Below are 19,632 nucleotides of genomic sequence, written 5' to 3'. Positions count from 1 at the left end.
TATCTTAAAAGGTTCCCTGTTATGAGGCCGGCCCTGTGACATAGTGGTTAAGTTTAACACCCTCTGTTTTGGCAGCCCAGGTTCCTGGGTTTGGATTCCAGGGGCAGACCTATGCCACTCATCAGCCATGCTGTGGTGGCAGCCCACATATAAAATAGAAGAAGATTGGCACAGATGTTAGCTCAGGGCTAATCTTCCTCAAGCAAAAGAAGAGGAAGATTGGCAAAGATATTAGCTCAGGGTGAATCTTCCTCAGCAAAAAAAAAAAAAAAAAAACGGAGTTAAAAGTTTCCCTGTTAGTGATTTGATTTAGATTTTATTTTGAGCCTTTCCTTATTTTTTCTCAAAGAAAAAAATAAGTTATTTTTAAGTGATGTTGTTATACTTGTATAATAATTTTCAATAATAAGATTCTGGGAATAATTTAATAATACAGTATTACTTATGCCTACAGGAATCGTAACTTTATAGTGATACCATTTTTTGTCCTTGTTTTTTTAAATATAAGGCCCTATATACTTCTGTGGTCTTAAAAGTTCCTTTGATAAGATGATGACGAATAGATGCTAGGGGATTTTGTTATTGTTCCACTGTGAGGTACTTCTTACATATAAAATAATATGTAATATTTCTGCAAGTTATAAAAAATAAACACTTGTGGACTCACCAGAGAGATGAAAAAGTAGAATATTGTCAGTACTTGGGAGCACCCACTGTGCCTTCTGATCTCATTCCACCGTTTTTCCTTACTCCCCTCCTCTGGCCACATGCACGTAAATACATATCTCTAAACAACAGATGGGGGGCCGGCCCTGTGGCCAAGTGGTTAAGTTCACGTATTCCTCTGTGGCAGCCCAGGGTTTTGCTGGTTCGGATCCTGGGCGCAGTCATGGCACCGCTCATCAGGCCATGATGAGGCGGCGTCCTGCATGCCACAACTAGAAGGACCCACAGCTAGAATATACAACTATGTATGGGGGGCTTTGGGAGAAAAAGGAAAAAATAAAATCTTTAAACAACAGATTGTTTAGTTTTACTAAACTAACTTTGTATATATGGACTCACGATGGATGAATTCTTCTGTGGCCTATTGTGGGGTTTTTTGTTTTGTTTTGCTTAGTATTTAATATTTTTCTGGAATTCATCTGTGTTCATGTGGATATCTGTAGTCTCATTCATTTTCGTTGCTGTATGGGATTCCGTTAAATGCTGTTACCATAGTCTGCTCCTTTGGACTTTTCTTGTTAGTCACTTTTAAAACAATGCTGCTGTGAGCGTTCTTTTTATGGGTCTCTTGGTGCACATATGCAGGACTCTCTCTAGGTTGTACGCTGGGGGGTAGAGTTTCTCGGTTATAGGATGCACATCCTCAAGCTGCTGGATAGTGCCGGGTGTTTTCCTCAGGGATTGCACCGACTTACACTCCCACTAGTAGTGTAGCAGAGACCCCATTGTTTCCTGACCCCAGTAACACTTGGTACTATCAGACTTTAAAGTCTTTGCCAACTTGGTGGCTATATAGTGATATTTCCTTGTGATTTTAATTTGCATTTTCCTGATTCCTAATGAGGTAAAGCATATTTCTGTGTTTTTGTCATTTGTGCTTCTTCTTCTGCAAAATGACTGTTATCTTTTACTCATTTTTCCATTGGGTTGGTTTTTTATTTTTAAGATTTTATTTTCCCTTTTTCTCCCCAAAGCCCCCCAGTATATAGTTGTATATTTTTAGTTGTGGGTCCTTCTAGTTGTGGCATGTGGGATGCTGCCTCAGTGTGGCCTGACCAGTGGTGCCATGTCCACGCCCAGGATCCAAACCAGTGACACCTGGGCCGCTGAAGCAGAACACATGAATTTAACCACTTGGCCATGGGGCCAGTCCCTGGGTTGTTGTTTTTTTTAATTGATTCATAGAAGTTCTTTATATATTCAGGATATGAATCCATTGTTGGTTATATATGCTTCAAAATTATCTGTGTTTGAAGACTTTTTTTCTTTCTCATCTTTTGATGAATAGAAATCTTAATTTTAATATGTTAGAATTTGTTAGATTTTTCTTTTATGATTTTAGTTTTTATATTTTAAGAAAATTTCTATTCCAGGCCAGCCCGGTGGTGCAGCAGTTAAGTTCGCACGTTCCGCTTTGGCAGCCTGGGGTTCGCCGGTTCAGATCCTGGGTGCAGACATGGCACCGCTTGGCAAAAGCCATGCTGTGACAGGCGTCCCACATATAAAGTAGAGGAAGATGGGCATGGATGTTAGCTCAGGGCCAGTCTTCCTCAGCAAAAAGAGGAAGATTGGCAGTAGTTAGCTCAGGGCTAATCTTCCTCAAAAAAAAAGAAAAGGAAAAAAAAAGAAAATTTCTATTCCAAGAGTAGAAAAATATTCTCCTATATTTTCTTGTAAAAATTTTTTTCTTCCCCATTTAAGTGCTTAATCCACCTGGAATTACTTTTTTGGTAGAGTGTGAGTTTGGGATCTGATGTTACTTTTTTCCATTTGGATAGCCACTTGGCCCAGGAACACTTATTAAATAGTGTCCTCCTTTCTCCAGTAATCAGCAAAATCATTTCTATCATGTGTTATGTTTTCTCATACATGAGTGAGTCTGTGTCTGGGTGCTCTGTGGTAAGCTTTTGTCTCTGTTGCTGTTGTGTTTTACATGCCTTCACTTGGTAAAGTAAAACTTTAGCAATGATGAATTGGTCCTCAAAAAATTTTTTTCTTTTTAATTGAGGTAACATTGGTTTATAACATAAATTTCAGGTATACATTATTATATTTTGATTGCTGTGTAGGTTACATCATGTTCACCACCCAAAGACTAATTACCGTCCATCACCGTACACATGTGTCCAGTCACCCCCTTTGGCCTGTCTCTTTCCCCCTTCCCCTCTGATAACCACCAGTCTAATCTCTGTATCTATGTGTTTGTTGTTTTTGTTTTTATCTTCTATTTATGACTGAGATCCTACGGTATCTGACTTTCTCCGTCTGATTTCACTTGGCATAATACCCTCAAGGTCCATCCACGTTGTCACAAATGGCAAGATTTCAACTTTTTTTTATAGCTGAGTAGAATTCTACTGTATATATATATACACACCACATCTTCTTTATCCATTCGTCCCTTGATGGGCACTTAGGTTGTTTCCAAGTCTTGGCTATTGTGAATAATGCTGCAATGAAGGTAGGGATGCATGTATCTTTACACATTCATGTTTCCATGTTCTTTGGATAATTACCCAGCAGTGGAATAGTTGGATCATGTGGTAGTTCTATTCTTAATTTTTTGAGGAATCTCCATACTGTTTTCCATAGTGGCTGCACCAGTTTGCACTCCCACCAACAGTGTATGAGGGTTCCCTTTTCTCCACATCCTCTCCAACATTGTTATTTCTTGTCTGTTAATTATAGCCATTCTGGTGGGCATGAGGTGATATGTCATTTTAGTTTTGATTTGCATTTCCTTGATAATTAATGATGTTGGACATCTTTTCATGTGCCTATTGGCTATCTGTATATCTTCTTTTGAAAAATGTTTGAATCTTTTCCCCATTTTTTAGTTGGGTTGTTAGTTTTTTTGTTGTTGAGCTGTATGAGTTCTTTATGTATTTTGGATATTAACCCCTTATCAGATACATGGTTTGCAAATATCTTCTCCCTATTGTTTGGTTGTCTTCTCATTTTGTTGATGGTTTTCTCTGCTGTGCAGAAGCTTTGTAGTTTGATGTGGTCTCTGTTTATTTTTTCCCTTGCCTTGTCAGACATGGTACTTGAAAGTATGCTGCTAAGACCGATGTTGAAGAGTGTACTGCCTGTTTTCTTCTAGAAGTTTCATGGTTTCAGATCTTACATTCAAGGCTTTAATCCATTTTGAGTTAATTTTTGTGTATGGTGTAAGATAATGGTCTGCTTTCATTCTTTTTCATGTGGCTGTCCAGTTTTCCCAGCACCATTTATTGAAGAGATTTTCATTTCTCCATTGTATGTTCTTGGTTCCCTTGTCAAAAATTAACTGTCCATAGAGGTGTGGGTTTATTTCTGGGCTCTCGATTCTGTTCCATTGATCTGTGTTTCTGGTTTTGTGCCAGTATCATGCTGTTTTGATTACTACAGTTTTGTAATATATTTTGAAATCAAGGAGTGTGATACCTCCAGCTTTGTTTTTTTATTCCCCCGTGCTTTTTCTCACCAAATCCCTCCAGTACATAGATGTATGTTTTAGTTGCGGGTCCTTCTAGTTGTGGCATGTGGGATGCTGCCTCAGCATGGCCTGATGTGCGGCACCATGTCCGCACCCAAGATCTGAACCGGCGAAACCCTGGGCTGACGAAGCAGAGAGTGTGAACCCAAACACTTGGCCACGGGGCCAGCCCCTCCAGCTTAGTTCTTTTTTCTCAGGATTGCTTTGGCTATTTGGGGTCTTTTGTTGCTGCATATAAATTTTAGAATTCTTTGCTCTATTTCTGTGAAAAATGTTGTTGGAACTTTAATAGGGATTGCATTGAACCTGTAGATTGCTTTAGGAAATATGGACATTTTAACTATGTTGATTCTTCCAATTCAAGAGCACAGAATATCTTTCCATTTCTTTGTGTGTTCTTCAGTTTCTTTCAGCAATGTTCTATAGTTTTCAGTGTACAGGTGTTTCACCTCTTTGGTTAAATTTATTCCTAGGTATTTTATTCTTTTTGTTGCAATTGTATTCTTAATTTCTCTTTCTGCTACTTTGTTGTTAGCGTGTAGAAACGCAACTGATTTTTGTATGTTGATTTTGTATCCTCCCACTTTACCTATTCATTTATTATTTCTAAAAGTTTTTTGGTGGATTCTTTAGCGTTTTCTATATATGAAATCATGTCATCTGCCAATGGTGACACTTTCCCTTCTTCGTTTCCAATTTGGATCCCTTTTATTTCTTTTTCTTGCCTGATTCCTCTGGCTAGGACTTCCAGTACTGTGTTAAATAAGAGTGAAAGTGGGCATCCTTGTCTGGTTCCTGTTCTTAGAGGGATAGCTTTCAATTTTTCTCCTTTGAGTATTTTATTAGCTGTGGATTTGTCATATATGGCCTTTATTATGTTGAGATATTTTCCTTCTATACCCATTTTATGCAGAGTTTTTATCATAAATGGGTGCTATATCTTGTCAAATGCTTTTCTCTGCCTCTATTAAGATGACAATGTTTTTTTTTTTTTGAGGAAAATTAGCCCTAAGCTAACGTCTACTGCCAATCATCCTCTTTTTGCTGAGGAAGACTGGCCCTGAGCTAACATCCATGCCCGTCTTCCTCTACTTTATACGTGGGACGCCTATCACAGCATAGCTTGCCAAGCGGCGCCATGTCCGCACCCAGGATCTGAACTGGCAAACCCTGGGCTGCTAAAGTAGAACATGGGAACTTAACCAATGTGTCACCAGGCCGGCCTCAATCATGTGTTTTTTATTTTTTGTTTTGTTAATGTGGTGTATCATGTTGACTGATTTCCAGATGTTGAACCATCCCTGGAATAAATCCCACTTGATCATGGTGTATGATCTTTTTAATGTATTCTATGCAATTTGCTAGTATTTTGTTGAGGATTTTTGCATCGATGTTCATGTGTGATATTGGCCTGTGATTTTCTTTTATTGTGTTGTACCGGTCTGGTTTTGGTATCAGGGTAATGTTGACCTCGTAGAATGAGTTAAGAAGGTTCCCCCATCTTGAGTTTTTTGGAAGAGTTTGAGAAGGCTAGGTATTAAGTCTTCTTTGAATTTTTGGTAGAATTCACCAGGGAAGCTGTCTGGTACTGGGCTTTTATTTTTTGGGAGGTTTTCATTACTGTTTTGATCTCCTTACTGGTGATTGGTCTATTCAAATTCTCTGTTTCCTCTTGCTTCCATTTTGGAAGGTTATATGATTCTAAGAATTTATCCATTTCTTCTAGATTATCAAATTTGTTGGCATATAGTTTTTCATAGTATTCTCTTACAATCTTTGATATTTCTGAGGTCTGTGTTTTAATTACTCCTCTTTCATTTCTGATTTTATTTTAGCCTTCTCTCTTTTTTTCTTGTTAAGTCTGGCTAAAGTTTTGTCAATTTTTTTAATCTTTTCAAAGAACCAGCTCTTAGTTTCATTGATTTTTTTCCTACTTTTTAAGTCTCTATTTCATTTTTTTCTGCTCTGAGTTTTATTATTTCCTTCCTTCTGCTGATTTGTGGGCTTTGTTTGTTCTTTTTTTTCCAGTTCCTTTAGGTGCACTGTTAGGTTGTTTGGGATTTTTCTTGTTTGTTGAGGTAGGCCTGTATTGCTATAAACTTCCCTCTTAGAAGCACTTTTGCTGTATCACATACATTTTGGCATGTCATATTTTCATTTTCATTTGTCTGTAGGTATTTTTTTATTTCTCATTTGATTTCTTCATTACCCAATCGTTGTTCAGTAGCACTTTGTTTAATCTCCACGTTTGTGGCTTTTCCAGTTTTCTTCCTGTAGTTGATTTCTAGTTTCATACCATTGTAGTCAGAAGAGATGCTTGGTATTATTTCAGTCTTCTTAAATTTATTGAGACTTGTTTTGTGGCTTAATATGTGATCTATCCTGGAGAATGTGCCATGTGCCTTTGAAACGAATGTGTATTCTGTGGGTTTTGGATGGAGTGTTCTCTATATATTTACTAAGTCCACCTGGTCTACTGCGTCATTTAAGGCCAGTGTTTCCTTATTGATCTTCTGTTCAGATGATCTATCCATTGGTGTCAGTGCAGTGTTACAGTCCCCTGCTATTACTGTGTTGTTATTTCTCCTTTTATGTCTGTTAATAATTGCTTTATATATTTAGGTGCTCCTATGTTGGTTGCATAGATATTTACAAGTGTTATATCCTCTTGTTGGATTGTACCCTTTATCATTATGTAGTGTCCTTCTTTGTCTCTTGTTACCGTTTTTGTTTTAAAGTCTATTTTGTCTGATATAAGTATTGCTACCCCAGCTTTCTTTTCACTGCCATTTGCATGGAGTATCTTTTTCCACCCCTTCACTTTGAGTTTGTGAGTGTCTTTAGGTCCAAAGTGTCTCTCTGGTATGCAGCATATGTATGGATCTTGTTTTTTAATCCAATCAGCCACTCTCTGCCTTTTGGCAGGAGCACTTAGTCCATTGCCATTTAAAGTAGCTATTGTTAAGAATGTACTTATTATCATTTTGTTACTTTTTCTCTGGCTGTTGTAGTAGTTCTTCTGTGTTCTTCTTCTCTTGCTCTCTTCCCTTGTGGTTTGATGGCTTTCTTTAGTATTATGTTTGGGTTCCTTTCTCTTAATTTTTTGTGTATTTATTAGAGGTTTCTGGTTTCTGATTGCCATGAGGTTCATAAAGAATAACCTACGTAAATAGCGATCTATATTAAGTTGATGGTCTCTTAAGTTTGGCCTCTTGCTGAAAGCTCTACTCTTTTACTCCCCTCCTCCCACATTTTATGTTTTTGGTGTCATATTTAACCTCTTTTTTTGGTGTGTATGTGTTACCTTCTTATAGATAATTTTAGTATTTTCGTCTTTTGACCTTCATATTAGCTTCATAGGTGGTTGATCTGCTACCCTTACTGTATGTTTGCCTTTACCAGTGATTTTATTGTTTTGTGGGGTTTTTTTGATAATTTTCTTATTTGTGTTCTTTTCTTTACCACTTAAGTAAGTACCTTTAGCATTTCTTTTCAGGCTAAAAAAATTATTTTTATTCTACTCTTCTGTAAAATCCAAAAAGTCTGAGAACTATTATCTTAACACCAGTTTCAAAGGTCTGCTAATTCTTGAGTTGCCCTGATTCCTTTGGCATTTATTGTATCATATCTGAAATTGGAAGATGATGATACTGTTTCCACCATGTTACCCTGAGAAACCCGGGTGTTTGATTTTGATTTCTTGGAGAGGAGGACCTAAAGGGAGAACACTGGTCAAGGGAGTCCTTGCCACCGTCCGCCTTGTCTGTCATTCTTGACCTGAATAGCAGCAACTCAAAAGTAAACGCTTTACTTCAGCCTTCTTCCTGACACTGGAGTCTAGTTTTAGAACATTTTGAGTTGTGAGTTCCTTCAGGCAGTTGACCATAATGTAGTCTTAATAAATACCACAGGGCACAGCTAATGCACCCTGAATAAATAAAGCAGTGACAGAAAGCAGCTGATGAGCTTTCAGACCCAATTCTCTCTTTTTGTGTATGTGTGTAAGGAAAATTGGCCCTGAGCTAACATCTGTTGCCAGTTTTCCTCTTTTTGCTTGAGGAAGATTGTCGCTGAGCTAACATCTGTGCCAGTCTTCCTCTATTTTCTGTGGGATGCCGCCACAGCGTGGTTTTGACGAGTAGCACTAGGTCCACACCTGGGATCTGCATCCGCAAACCCTGCCGCCAAAGCAAAGCACGCAGACTTAACCACTATGCCACTGGGCTGGCTGCTAGTTTTCTTTTGATGTGTTCACAATATGATGTCTTCCTCCTGCAGTAATGTTGGTCCTCTTTGTGACGCAGGTTACATCGCTGGCTTTGTAGACCTGGAGGTGAGCAGTAGACCAGACCTCTATGACGTGTTTGTGAATCTGGCAGATAGTGAGATTACCATTGCTCCACTTGCGAAAGGTTAGTTCTCTGTTCTGTTCTGTTCTGTTCTGTTGTTGACACAAGATGTAAGTCAGGCAGTTGTATTCTTTAGGCTGATCATCTACAATCAGTATTTGAGGGCCTGCGTAACCTGCTCTGGCAACGCTGGAGGGATTCTTCTGTGTCTGAACACAGCACTTATTCTCATAGACCAGCCACGTTAGTGATACTGCCCGGGTGCTTCTGCTGCACAGGATATGTTAGTAAGACAGTCTGTTCACCTTGTTTCTCCACTGTTCTGTTCAAACAAGGTGTATTAATTATCTATAGCTGCATAACAGATCACTTCTAAACTTAGTGATTGAAGACAACAAATATTTATTATCTCACAGTTTTGATGGGCAGGAATCCAGGAGCGACTGAGCTGGGAGGGTCTGGCTCAGGGTCTCGTGAGGTTCGCTCAAGATGTTCCCAGGGCTACAGTCATCCGAAGGCTTGACTGGGATCAGAGGATCCACTTCCAAGCTAACTCACATGACGTTTGGCAGGCGGCCTCCCCACATGGGCCTCTCGAGTGTTCTCATGATGTGACAGCTGGCTTCCCCAAGAGCCAGTGATCCAAGAGCTAGGGGAGACCACAGTGCCGTCTATGACCTCATCTCAGAAGTCATACACCATCACATCCTCCATATTCTACTTGCTGGAAGCAAATCATTAAGGGAGAAGAATTAGGCTCCACCTCCTGAAGGAAGGAGTATCAAAGAGTAAATGTGAACATTTACCACTACTCAAGGGTCCAGTATGACTCCTGTGTGGAAAATCTTTTTGAAGGCTGTCTCAGTAAGCACAAGGGATAAATGTATTCTTGGAGCTAATCAAGAAAAGGTTTTCTAGGGGCTGGCCCCATGGCCTAGTGATTTAAGTTTGGCACACTTCATTTCAGCGTCCCAGCTTCGGTTCCCAGGCATGGACCTCCACCATTCATCAGCGGCTATGTTGTGGTGGCAACCCATATACAAATAGAGGAAGATTGGAACAGATGTTAGCTCAGGGAAAATCTTATTCAGCAAAAAAAAAGAAAGAAAGAAAGAAAATGTGTTCTAGTGTCATAGTGTCGTCTCTGTGAAACTTTAAATTGTTCTAAGTTACAGCTATATAAAGTGGTAAAGATTGGGTTAAGTGTGTGTTGAGTCCAAGGCATTACTGAGGCATTGGTTTAGAGGGGAATATAACAGCTTTTATATTATCCTTTCTTTTTCTCCTTAAAGTGAGAGCAGCTGAATGCTAGTTAGGGATTTTTGTCAGATAGATTCTGATTATGTGAGATTTTATCTAGTAATTTCAAATTAATAGAACCAGAACTAGTTTTCTTTTCTTTTCTTTTTTTTTATTTTGCTGAGGAAGATTAGCTTTGAGCTAACATCTATTGCCAGTCTTCCTCATTTTTTTGCTTGAGGAAGATTAGCCCTGAGCTAACATCTGTGCTGATCTTCCTCCACTTAATATGTGGGTCACTGACACAGCATGGCTGGCGAGTGATGTAGGTCTGTGACTGGCATCCAAACCTGTGAGCCCGGGCCATGGAAGCAGAGTGCAATGAACTCAACCACTATGCTATGGGGCCGGCCCCCAGAGTTAGTTTTCTTTTAATTTGTGTTGAAATTATAAACATATAATGCATGCTCATGGTGAAAAATTCAAAATACGGAATCAGATCTTTAGGAGATACTGCCTTTTGTAAAGCCAAAGCGACAGAAAACTAGCTTCTGCCAGGGCCACTTAAATTGCTGAAGTGCTAGGACCAGCCATGTCCCTGCTGCCCTCTGTTGCTCTGAGTGTATAAAATGGGCTCGTCCTGGTCAGCACCATCCAAATGGAGTTTGTCCCTTGGAGTGACAAACAGAAATTTCTGTTACTCTCTTTGCTGCAGAAAATAGCAATATATATAATGAATGTGTGGTTGTTTCCTTTGCTCATTTCTAAGAGCCTTTACAGACTGAATGTTCTGCTGGCTTCTGTAGAGCTGACAGGAAGTGCTGCTTTTACTGTATCCCCACCAGAAAGATAAACTTGAATTCTTAACTGTAAAGACCTGGACAGGCTCCTGGCTTCCAGTCACAACTTATTTGTGGTCAGAAGTTTTCATTGGGTTTTGTCTAGAAAGAAAAGATAAAAATCCTTATGAGGTAGGTTGAAGGAGAAATTGGGATTGGTATTGGTGTGTTTTTGTTTTGGACATGAAGTGTACAAATCATGATTATGTCTTATGTTCTAGCATGTCATCATATCTGTGTTTAAGAAATAAGACAGAACATCCAGACAGAAAATCAACAAGGAAATTATAGAATTAAATGAAAAATTAGATGAGATGGACTTAATAGATATATATAGAACACTTCATCCAAAAACAGCAGGTTACACATTCTTCTCAAGTGCGCATGGAACATTCTCAAGGATAGACCATATTTTGGGAAACAAAGCATGCATCAATAAATACAAGAGAGTTGAAATAATATCAAGCATCTTTTCTGATCATAATGCTATGAAACTAGAAATCAACTACAAGAATAAAGCAGAGAAAGGTGCAAAAATGTGGAGACTAAACAACACGCTTCTGAACAAACAATGGATTATTGAAGAAATTAAAGAAGAAATCAAGCATTATCTGGAGACAAATGAAAATGAGAACACGACATACCAAATCATTTGGGATGCAGCAAAAGCAGTCCTAAGAGGGAAATTCATTGCAATACAGGCTCACCTCACTAGACAAGAAAAAGCTCACATAAGCAACCTCAAACGACACCTAACAGAATTAGAAAAAGAAGAACAAACAAAGCCCAGAGTCAGCAGAAGGAGGGAAATAATAAAAATAAGAGCAGAAATAAATGATATTGAAACAAAAAAGACAGTAGAAAGGATCAATGAAACAAAGAGTTGGTTCTTTGAAAAAATTAACAAAATCGACAAACCCTTAGCCAGACTCACCAAGAAAAGAAGACAGAAATCTCAAATAAATAAAATTAGGAATGAGAGAGGAGAAATCACAACAGATACCAATGAAATACAAGGGAGCATAAGAGAATACTATGAAAAACTATATGCCAACAAATTGAACAACCTAGAAGCAATGGACAAATTCCTAGACTCCTACAACCTCCCCAAACTGAATCAGGAAGAAATGGAGAATCTGAATAGGCCAATCACAAGCAAAGAAATAGAAACAGTAATCAAAAACCTCCCCAAAAACAAGAGTCTAGGACCAGATGGCTTCTCTGGAGAATTCTACCAAACATTCAAAGAAGATTTAATACCTATCCTTCTCAAACTATTCCATTCCAGAAAATTGCGGAAGATGGAGTACTCCCTAACACATTCTATGAAGCCAACATCACTCTGATCCCCAAACCTGATAAGGACAACACAAAGAAGGAGAACTACAGACCGATATCACTGATGAACATAGATGCAAAAATCCTCAACAAAATTCTGGCAAACCAAATACAGCAGTACATCAAAAAGATTATACACCATGATCAAGTGGGATTTATACCAGGGACACAGGGATGGTTCAACATCTGCAAGTCAATCAATGTGATACACTACATTAACAAATTGAGAAACAAAAACCACATGATCATCTCAACAGATGCAGAGAAAGCATTCGACAAGATCCAACATCCATTTATGATAAAAACCCTCAATAAAATGGGTATAGAAGGAAAGTACCTCAACATAATAAAGGCCATATATGACAAACCCACTGCCAACATCATACTCAATGGACAAAAACTGAAAGCCATCTCTCTGAGGACAGGAACAAGACAAGGGTGCCAACTTTCACCACTCCTATTCAACATAGTACTGGAGGTGTTGGCCAGAGCAATTCGGCAGGAAAAAGAAATAAAAGGAATCCAAGTAGGTAATGATGAAGAAGTAAAACTCTTGCTGTTTGCAGACGACATGATCTTATATATAGAAAACCCCAAAGAATCCACAGAAAAACTATTAGAAACAATCAACAACTACAGCAAAGTGGCAGGGTATAAAATCAACATACATAAATTAGTAGCATTTCTATACATTAACAATGAACTAACAGAAAAAGAACTCAATCCCATTCACAATCGCAACGAAAAGAATAAAATACCTTGGGATAAATTTAACTAAGGAAGTGAAGGATTTATACAATGAAAACTACAAGACTTTCTTGAAAGAAATTGACAATGACATAAAGAGATGGAAAGACATTCCATGCACATGGATTGGAAGAATAAACATAGTTAAAATGTCCATACTACCTAAAGCAATCTGCAGATTCAACGCTATCCCAATCAGAATCCCAAGGGCATTCTTTTCAGAAATTGAACAAAGAATCCTAAAATTCATATGGGGCAACAAAAGACCGCGAATTCCTAAAGCAATCCTGAGTAAGAAAAACAAAGCCAGAGGAATCACAATCCCCGATTTCAAAACATACTACAAAGCTACAGTGATCAAAACATCATGGTACTGGTACAAAAACAGGTCCACAGATCAATGGAACAGATGTGAAAGCCCAGAGATAAAACCACACATCTATGGACAGCTAATTTTCGACAAAGGAGCGGAGGGCCTACATTGGAGAAAAGAAAGTCTCTTCAACAAATGGTGCTGGGAAAACTGGACAGCCACATGCAAAAGATTGAAAATTGACCGTTCTTTTTCACCACACACCAAAATAAACTCAAAATGGATCAAAGACCTTAAGATTAGGCCTGAAACAATAAGTCTTCTAGAAGAAAATATAGGCAATACACTCTTTGACATCAGTTTCAAAAGAATCTTTTCGGACACTGTAACTCCTCAGTTGAGGGAAACAATAGACAAAATAAACAAATGGGATTTCATCAGACTAAAGAGCTTCTTCAAGGCAAGGGAAAACAGGATTGAAACAAAAAAACAGCCCACTAATTGGGAAAAAATATTTACAAGCCACTTATCCGACAAAGGCTTAATCTCCATAATATACAAAGAACTCACACAGCTTAACAACAAAAAAACAAACAACCCGATCAAAAAATGGGCAGAGGACATGAACAGACATTTCTCCAAAGAAGATATAAGTATGGCCAATAGACACATGAAAAAATGTTCATCATCGTTAATCATAAGGGAAATGCAAATCAAAACTACACTAAGATATCACCTTACCCCCGTTAGATTGGCAAAAACATCCAAAACCAAGAGCGACAAATGTTGGATTGTGGAGAAAAAGGAACCCTCATACACTGTTGGTGGGAATGCAAACTAGTACAGCCACTATGGAAAACAGTATGGAGATATCTCAAAAACTTAAAAATAGAAATACCTTATGACCCAGCCATCCCACTACTGGGTATCTGTCCTAAGAACCTGAAATCAGAAATCCCAAGAGTCCTTTGCACCCCTGTGTTCATCGCAGCATTATTTACAATAGCCAAGATGTGGAACCAACCTAAATGCCCAGAAACTGATGATTGGATAAAGAAGATATGGTATATATACACAATGGAATACTACTCAGCCATAAAAAAGGACAAAATTGGTCCATTCACAGCAACATGGATGGACCTCGAGGGTATTATGCTAAGTGAAATAAGCTAGACAGAGAAAGACGAAGTATATATGACCCCACTCATAGGTGGAAGTTAACATATAGACAAGGAGAACTGATCGGTGGTTACCAGGGAAAAGGGGGGGTGACGGGAGGGCACAAAGGGGGAAGTGGTGTACCCACAACAAGACTAACAATAATGTACAACTGAAATCTCACAAGGCTGTAATCTATCATAATCTTAATAAAAAAAAAGAAATAAGACAGAAATGTGCGGCATTGTCACTTGCCTTTTGAAAATTCCACCTGTATGCTCTTTCACGTTTTCAGATAGATGGCATGATTATTTTTTATTATGTAAACTACTAAATATTCATACAACATATTCTTCTTGATCTCACCAGAGGCCATGACAATGGGCAAACTGCACAAAGAGATTGGTCAGCTAATTGTTCAGTCTGCAGAAGATCCAGAGAAATCAGACAGCCAAGTTATTCAGGTAATTCTTGATGTTCTGACTTACTCAGAGTCCTGAAGCGGCGCCACTGGGTGGCATGTGGCAGACAGCTGCTCGCTACCTGCGGTACCCACAGACGGAGTGAAGTGACTGGAGAGGCCAGCGGGTGGGGCTGCCATGGCTGGTCAGTTATCAGGCTCTGGGAACACATATACAGGGGGCTGGTGCTGAAGCCAAGCTTTCATAGTGAGAAATATAACTGCCAGGTGATCTGAATGCTTTTCTGGGCTGGCCAGTGCATTGTCTCCTCCTAGCAGAATTTTCATGAAGGAACAAATTGTAGAGAGGAGGTTGCTGCTGAGCGTGGGGAACTAGACTTCACACTCTAGTACCACACGCTGCAGGGCGGGTTCCTCTGTGGGGTCTACGTGTCAAGCTGACCAGAGTGTCATGTGGCCCCTCTGCCCTCCCCTTGCCAGACTGGGGTGCAGATGGGTTTTCTTTATGCCTCTCCATGTGGTGATGGAGCCCGCCTCTGCCCCACAGCTCACCCATCTCCTGTCCTGTCTGCTGCCTGTGTGCATGGTGCCTATTCCCAGCTCCTTGCTCCTCTCCTGTGGGGATCCTTCCAGCCTCGCCTCTCCCAGGCCCTGCCTCATCTAGACGCTTGTCTCATAGCCTGGGAGCTGGGGGCCAGGAAGGATTGTCTCCCCCTGTCTGCACCTGTGCCTCCTGGGGGGCACCTCTGATAAGCAGGCCCTGCTCACCTGGTCAGACCTGGCTCTTTTCTTCATTCGCCCATTCATTTACTCAGGCAGTAGTTATTGGGCACTGACTCTTTGTCAGGCATTGCACGGGCAGTGGGGTTACAGGGCGAGCAAAGCCCCCGCCCTCGTGGTCTGTGTTTTAGTGGAGCAGATGGACAGAGAGTAATATACACAACAGGATCGTTGTGAACCGTGATAAATGGATGCTGTGACAGGAACGAGGGGCTGAGGTCGAGAATATTACAGAGCAGGTCAGAGCTCTCTGAGGAGGTGATGTGTGCTGAAGGGTGCTGGTGAGAGGGGTCCCAGCGCTTGACAGGGACCCGCCAGCAGCACTGCTCTTTCTGTCCAGGGCTGGTGGCCCGGCGAGCTGTGGCCAGGAAGAGTGGGCGGGTCTTGTCCTGAGGACCTGAACACTGAGACTCCTTTCCCACTACGTGGCTCGTCATTGGCCATCCATCACTCCATCAACCTTAGAGTAAAAACACTGACTCTTCACAATGTTGTGAATTCTGAGTTTTGAATTGTGTTTTTCATGGAGTAAAAATGATACACAGGTGACTCTGTATAAGGTTTGATGAAGGGGACCGGCCCGGTGGCACAGTGGTTAAGTGCGCACATTCTGCTTCTCGGTGGCCTGGGGTTCACTGGTTCGGATCCCGGGTGTGGACTTGGCACCGCTTGGCAAGCCATGCTGTGGTAGGCGTCCCACGTATAAAGTAGAGGAAGATGGGCATGGATGTTAGCTCAGGGCCAGGCTTCCTCAGCAAAAGAAGGGACACCAACAAAGTGTGATGAAAGTGCCCGGCGTGCTGTAGGGGTTCAGAGATATTTGACTGACTTGAGGATGTCAGCAAACCGAGAACAAGACGTGACTTTAGTGAGAGCTCTGGTGAGTGCTCAGCCATCCACAGGAATGTCAGCCAGGGAAGAGGATGAAGCCTGTGGGGCAGGTGCCGGGTTACTTATCCCAGGCAGAAGACGACTTTAGGAAGAGGTTCGTTCTGAAAACAGTAGCAGGGTTCCTCAAAAGGTTAAACATAGAATTACCATAAATTCAGCAATTCTCCTTCTGGGTATACATCAAAAGCAATTGCAAGCAGGGGCTCAAATAGATATGTGTACACCCTTGTTCATAGCAGCACTATTAACAATAGCCAAAAGGTGAAAACAACCCAGATGTCCATCCATGGATGAATGGATAAACAAAATGGTGGTGTATACAGATAGTGGAATATTATTCAGCCTTAAAAAGGAATGAAGTTCTAACCTGTGCTACAACATGGATGGACCTTGAAAACCTTATGCTAAGTGAAATAAGCCAGACACAAAGGGACAAATATTGTATGATTCCACTTATATGAGGTACCCAGACTAGGCAAATTAACACTGGCAAAAAGTAGAATGGTGGTTACCAGGGGCTGGGGGGCGGGGAGAAGGGCCTTGTTATTTCGTGAGTACACAATTTCAGTTTGGGATAATGAAAATGTTCTGGAAATGGATAGTAGTGATTGTTGCACAACACTGTGAATGTACTTAATGCCATGGAATTGGACACTTTAAAATGCCTCAAATGGTTTTAAAAAAAATTACCCATGATATTGATTTTTCTAAGTTTATTTCATTTTTCCTAATTTATAATAAAGTTAGTCTGATAAAATTTTTTAAATAGCAGGAAGAATTCTATTCAAATGCAACAACTATTCAGATTTTTTAATGCTAACATATTGCATATTTTCCCATTCTATTGAAGGATATTTCCCTAAAAACAAGAGAAATCTTGAGCAACCTGGCACCATTTTCAGAAGTTTCGGGTGATGGAGAAAAGCTGGTTCTCAATTTTGAGTTGCTAAAGCAAAGACGATTTCCACCTGCAACGGAAAACTTCCTTTACCATCTGGCAGCAGCCGAACAAATGCTGAACATCTGACCGGGGGCAGGATGCGACACTGCCGGCGGGGAGCAAGCTCGTTCACCACAGTTATCTATTAACTATGTAAAATACTGAAAGTAGCAAAGAAAATGTTATATTTTTAATGATTTATTTGAAAGTATTAAGATCTGACCTGAAAAAGCACTGAAACATATGAAAACACTTCTGATTTTCTCCTCTGATTAGCTTCATGCCTGTATCCATGTTGGAGCAAGTGCTGTAACTACCGTATATAACGTTATAGCACGGCCCGGTATCCTGGAGTAAGAGAAAAAAGCTTGTCAAGTTCTCGCCACATCCCAGCTAATCCGAAAGCCTTCATTAGTCTAAGTCCCAGTTTGTCTCATTGTGTAGCCACAAACTAATGGTTTATTTTCAGAATGCTGCCTGAGATTTTGCTTTGTATTCTTCTAGGAAGAACCTTGATTCCTCATGAGGAACTCTACTTTCTGAGCCAAACTACTAAGTTTTCTGCAGAACTGTCTCGAAGATCATTTGAAAGACCCTGCAGTTGCACTTTCTTGTAAAAGAAAAAAAAAAAAATTTTTTTCTTGGCCTTTGAACATTTTGCCTATATTATGAGGGTTTTGCATAGATTTTATACTTGAGTAGACAACTTTAATAATGCATATTTATATTGTCACAGGGGTAAGCACTTGGCAAACTTAAACCATTAGTACTCTTCAGTTAACCCTGTTGCTAGCAATATTCTTTTGAAAAAGATGCGAGTCCTTACATGGTAGAGTAAAATAAGAAGCCCATTTGAATATAAACGTCTGACGAAACAGCAACTTTATGCAGTTGGGAAGAGAGTGTGAGAATTGACTTCTTGCAAGGGCCCAAACCAGAGAATGTCTTCAGACAGCTTCAGTAAAGTCATGTGGCCACACATGAAGGTAACCATTCTGGTTCAGTTTTGTCTCTCTCTCATAATTGGAGACCTAAAAATTGCAAAACAAACATGACAGTCTAAATTATGTACTTGCTATTTTATCGTATGTATTCATATTAATTATGAAAGGTTATTTTACCCTCAGTACTGTTGTCCTCAGAAATCTTACCCAGAAAAACATTTGCAAAAAAATCTCGTCTTTATTGGATCTTTCATTGATTCTTGGTGTTAGACGTTTGTTAAGTGAAAATTAAAAATAGCCTCTCCCCCTCCCTCCTTGGGTGGTGGCAGGGGAAGATCTGAAATGAGATGTTTACTAAGGCAAACAATTGAAGATTAAATCTGCACTTTATGAAAATGAATACTAACATCTTTTTCTCCCTTGTTTTTTGTATTACTACATTAGCTAATGATCAAAGTTGTTAAAATTACAAATTTATGATACAGAAATAAAATGAAAATATTTTGATACTCAACAAAGTTTTGGGCCGATGAAGAATTGTGCTCTCTTTTTCTGATTCTCTACACTCCAAACAAAAGAAAAAACCCTTCTGTCACCTGCGGATGCGCAGGAGATTATTAGTCCCTGTTTGCAAGTTTAGGGTCCAGGCCCCTCCTCTCCCTGCCCCAGCCCCCCTCCACCCCCACTTCCGAGAGCCGGCTAGCGTCAGTGTCTTCTCCTTTGAAAAGATGCCCTCACATCTCCCTTGTCATCTGTCGGTGGCTGAGCTTTCGCCTGGAGCCTTGACACATTTTCTTCTTTAATTTTGTTTGGTGTAAGCCTGTGGCTATACGGAGCCATCTCATAGATCATTTTTATTGATTTTTGTCCATTTAAGCCATTGTGAAACTCTTTTTACCAAATCTGGAGCTAACCATCCTTCTGCCCGAGGGAAAACGGAAAGCCACGGGTATAGTCTTTGATGATTTGGGGCAGAGTGTGTTGGAAACATTCTCCAGGACACAAATGTTTGGATGCCTAGTGTGTGCTGTGCACCGTGTTGTATCCTGGGGCTTCCTTGATACACAAGACGCAGTTCCTGCTCTCATGGCACACAGTTTAGGGGGGCACGGGGTCAGCAAGCAGGCCATTGCACTGCAGTGTGACAAGTACCAGACACCATGTAAGTGCTTTGGGAGCACACAGTAGGAGGATCTAATTCACTGCTGTGAGGCTTCCTGGAGAGAGTGACTGATGTTCAAGGCAGACCTGAAGCATAAGCAGTTCACCCAAAGCAGAGGGAACAGCTAGTGTGAAGGCCCAGAGAAGAGACCACAGCCCATTTGAGAACTGGATGTTGCTCCAGAGGAAAGAGATGAGTAAGGTAAAGGCTCTTGCCTGCTATAGCAGGGAATTTGGACTTGAGCCTGACACACTGGGAAGCCATTTAAGCCTTTTAAGCAGGTGTGGTTTAGAAGAGCAAGCTGGAG

The 19,632-nt window shown here is 40.2% G+C and overlaps 1 protein-coding gene across 5 annotated transcripts in view; it reads left to right on the top strand.

Moving 5' to 3' along the window:
• The window catches only part of DENND10 (DENN domain containing 10), a 29,363-nt gene extending 10,682 nt beyond the window's left edge, over positions 1 to 18,681 (top strand). For 4 of the 5 annotated variants that reach the window (XM_070589591.1, XM_070589451.1, XM_070589322.1 and 1 more), the window contains 3 exons: positions 8,509 to 8,616; positions 14,557 to 14,651; positions 17,130 to 18,681. In XM_070589591.1, the coding sequence (XP_070445692.1) occupies positions 8,509 to 8,616; positions 14,557 to 14,651; positions 17,130 to 17,306 (380 nt within the window). In that variant the 3' untranslated portion in view covers positions 17,307 to 18,681. The remainder of the gene's footprint in view (positions 1 to 8,508; positions 8,617 to 14,556; positions 14,652 to 17,129) is intronic. The other variant, XM_070589396.1, reaches the window with a different exon arrangement.
• Positions 18,682 to 19,632: the final 951 nt, after the last annotated feature.

Source organism: Equus przewalskii, chromosome 1 (assembly GCF_037783145.1).
Source record: "Equus przewalskii isolate Varuska chromosome 1, EquPr2, whole genome shotgun sequence".
Classification (NCBI taxonomy): Eukaryota; Metazoa; Chordata; class Mammalia; order Perissodactyla; family Equidae; genus Equus; species Equus przewalskii.
Note: the sequence above shows the minus strand (reverse complement) of the source record. Positions and strands in the feature narration are given on the sequence as shown.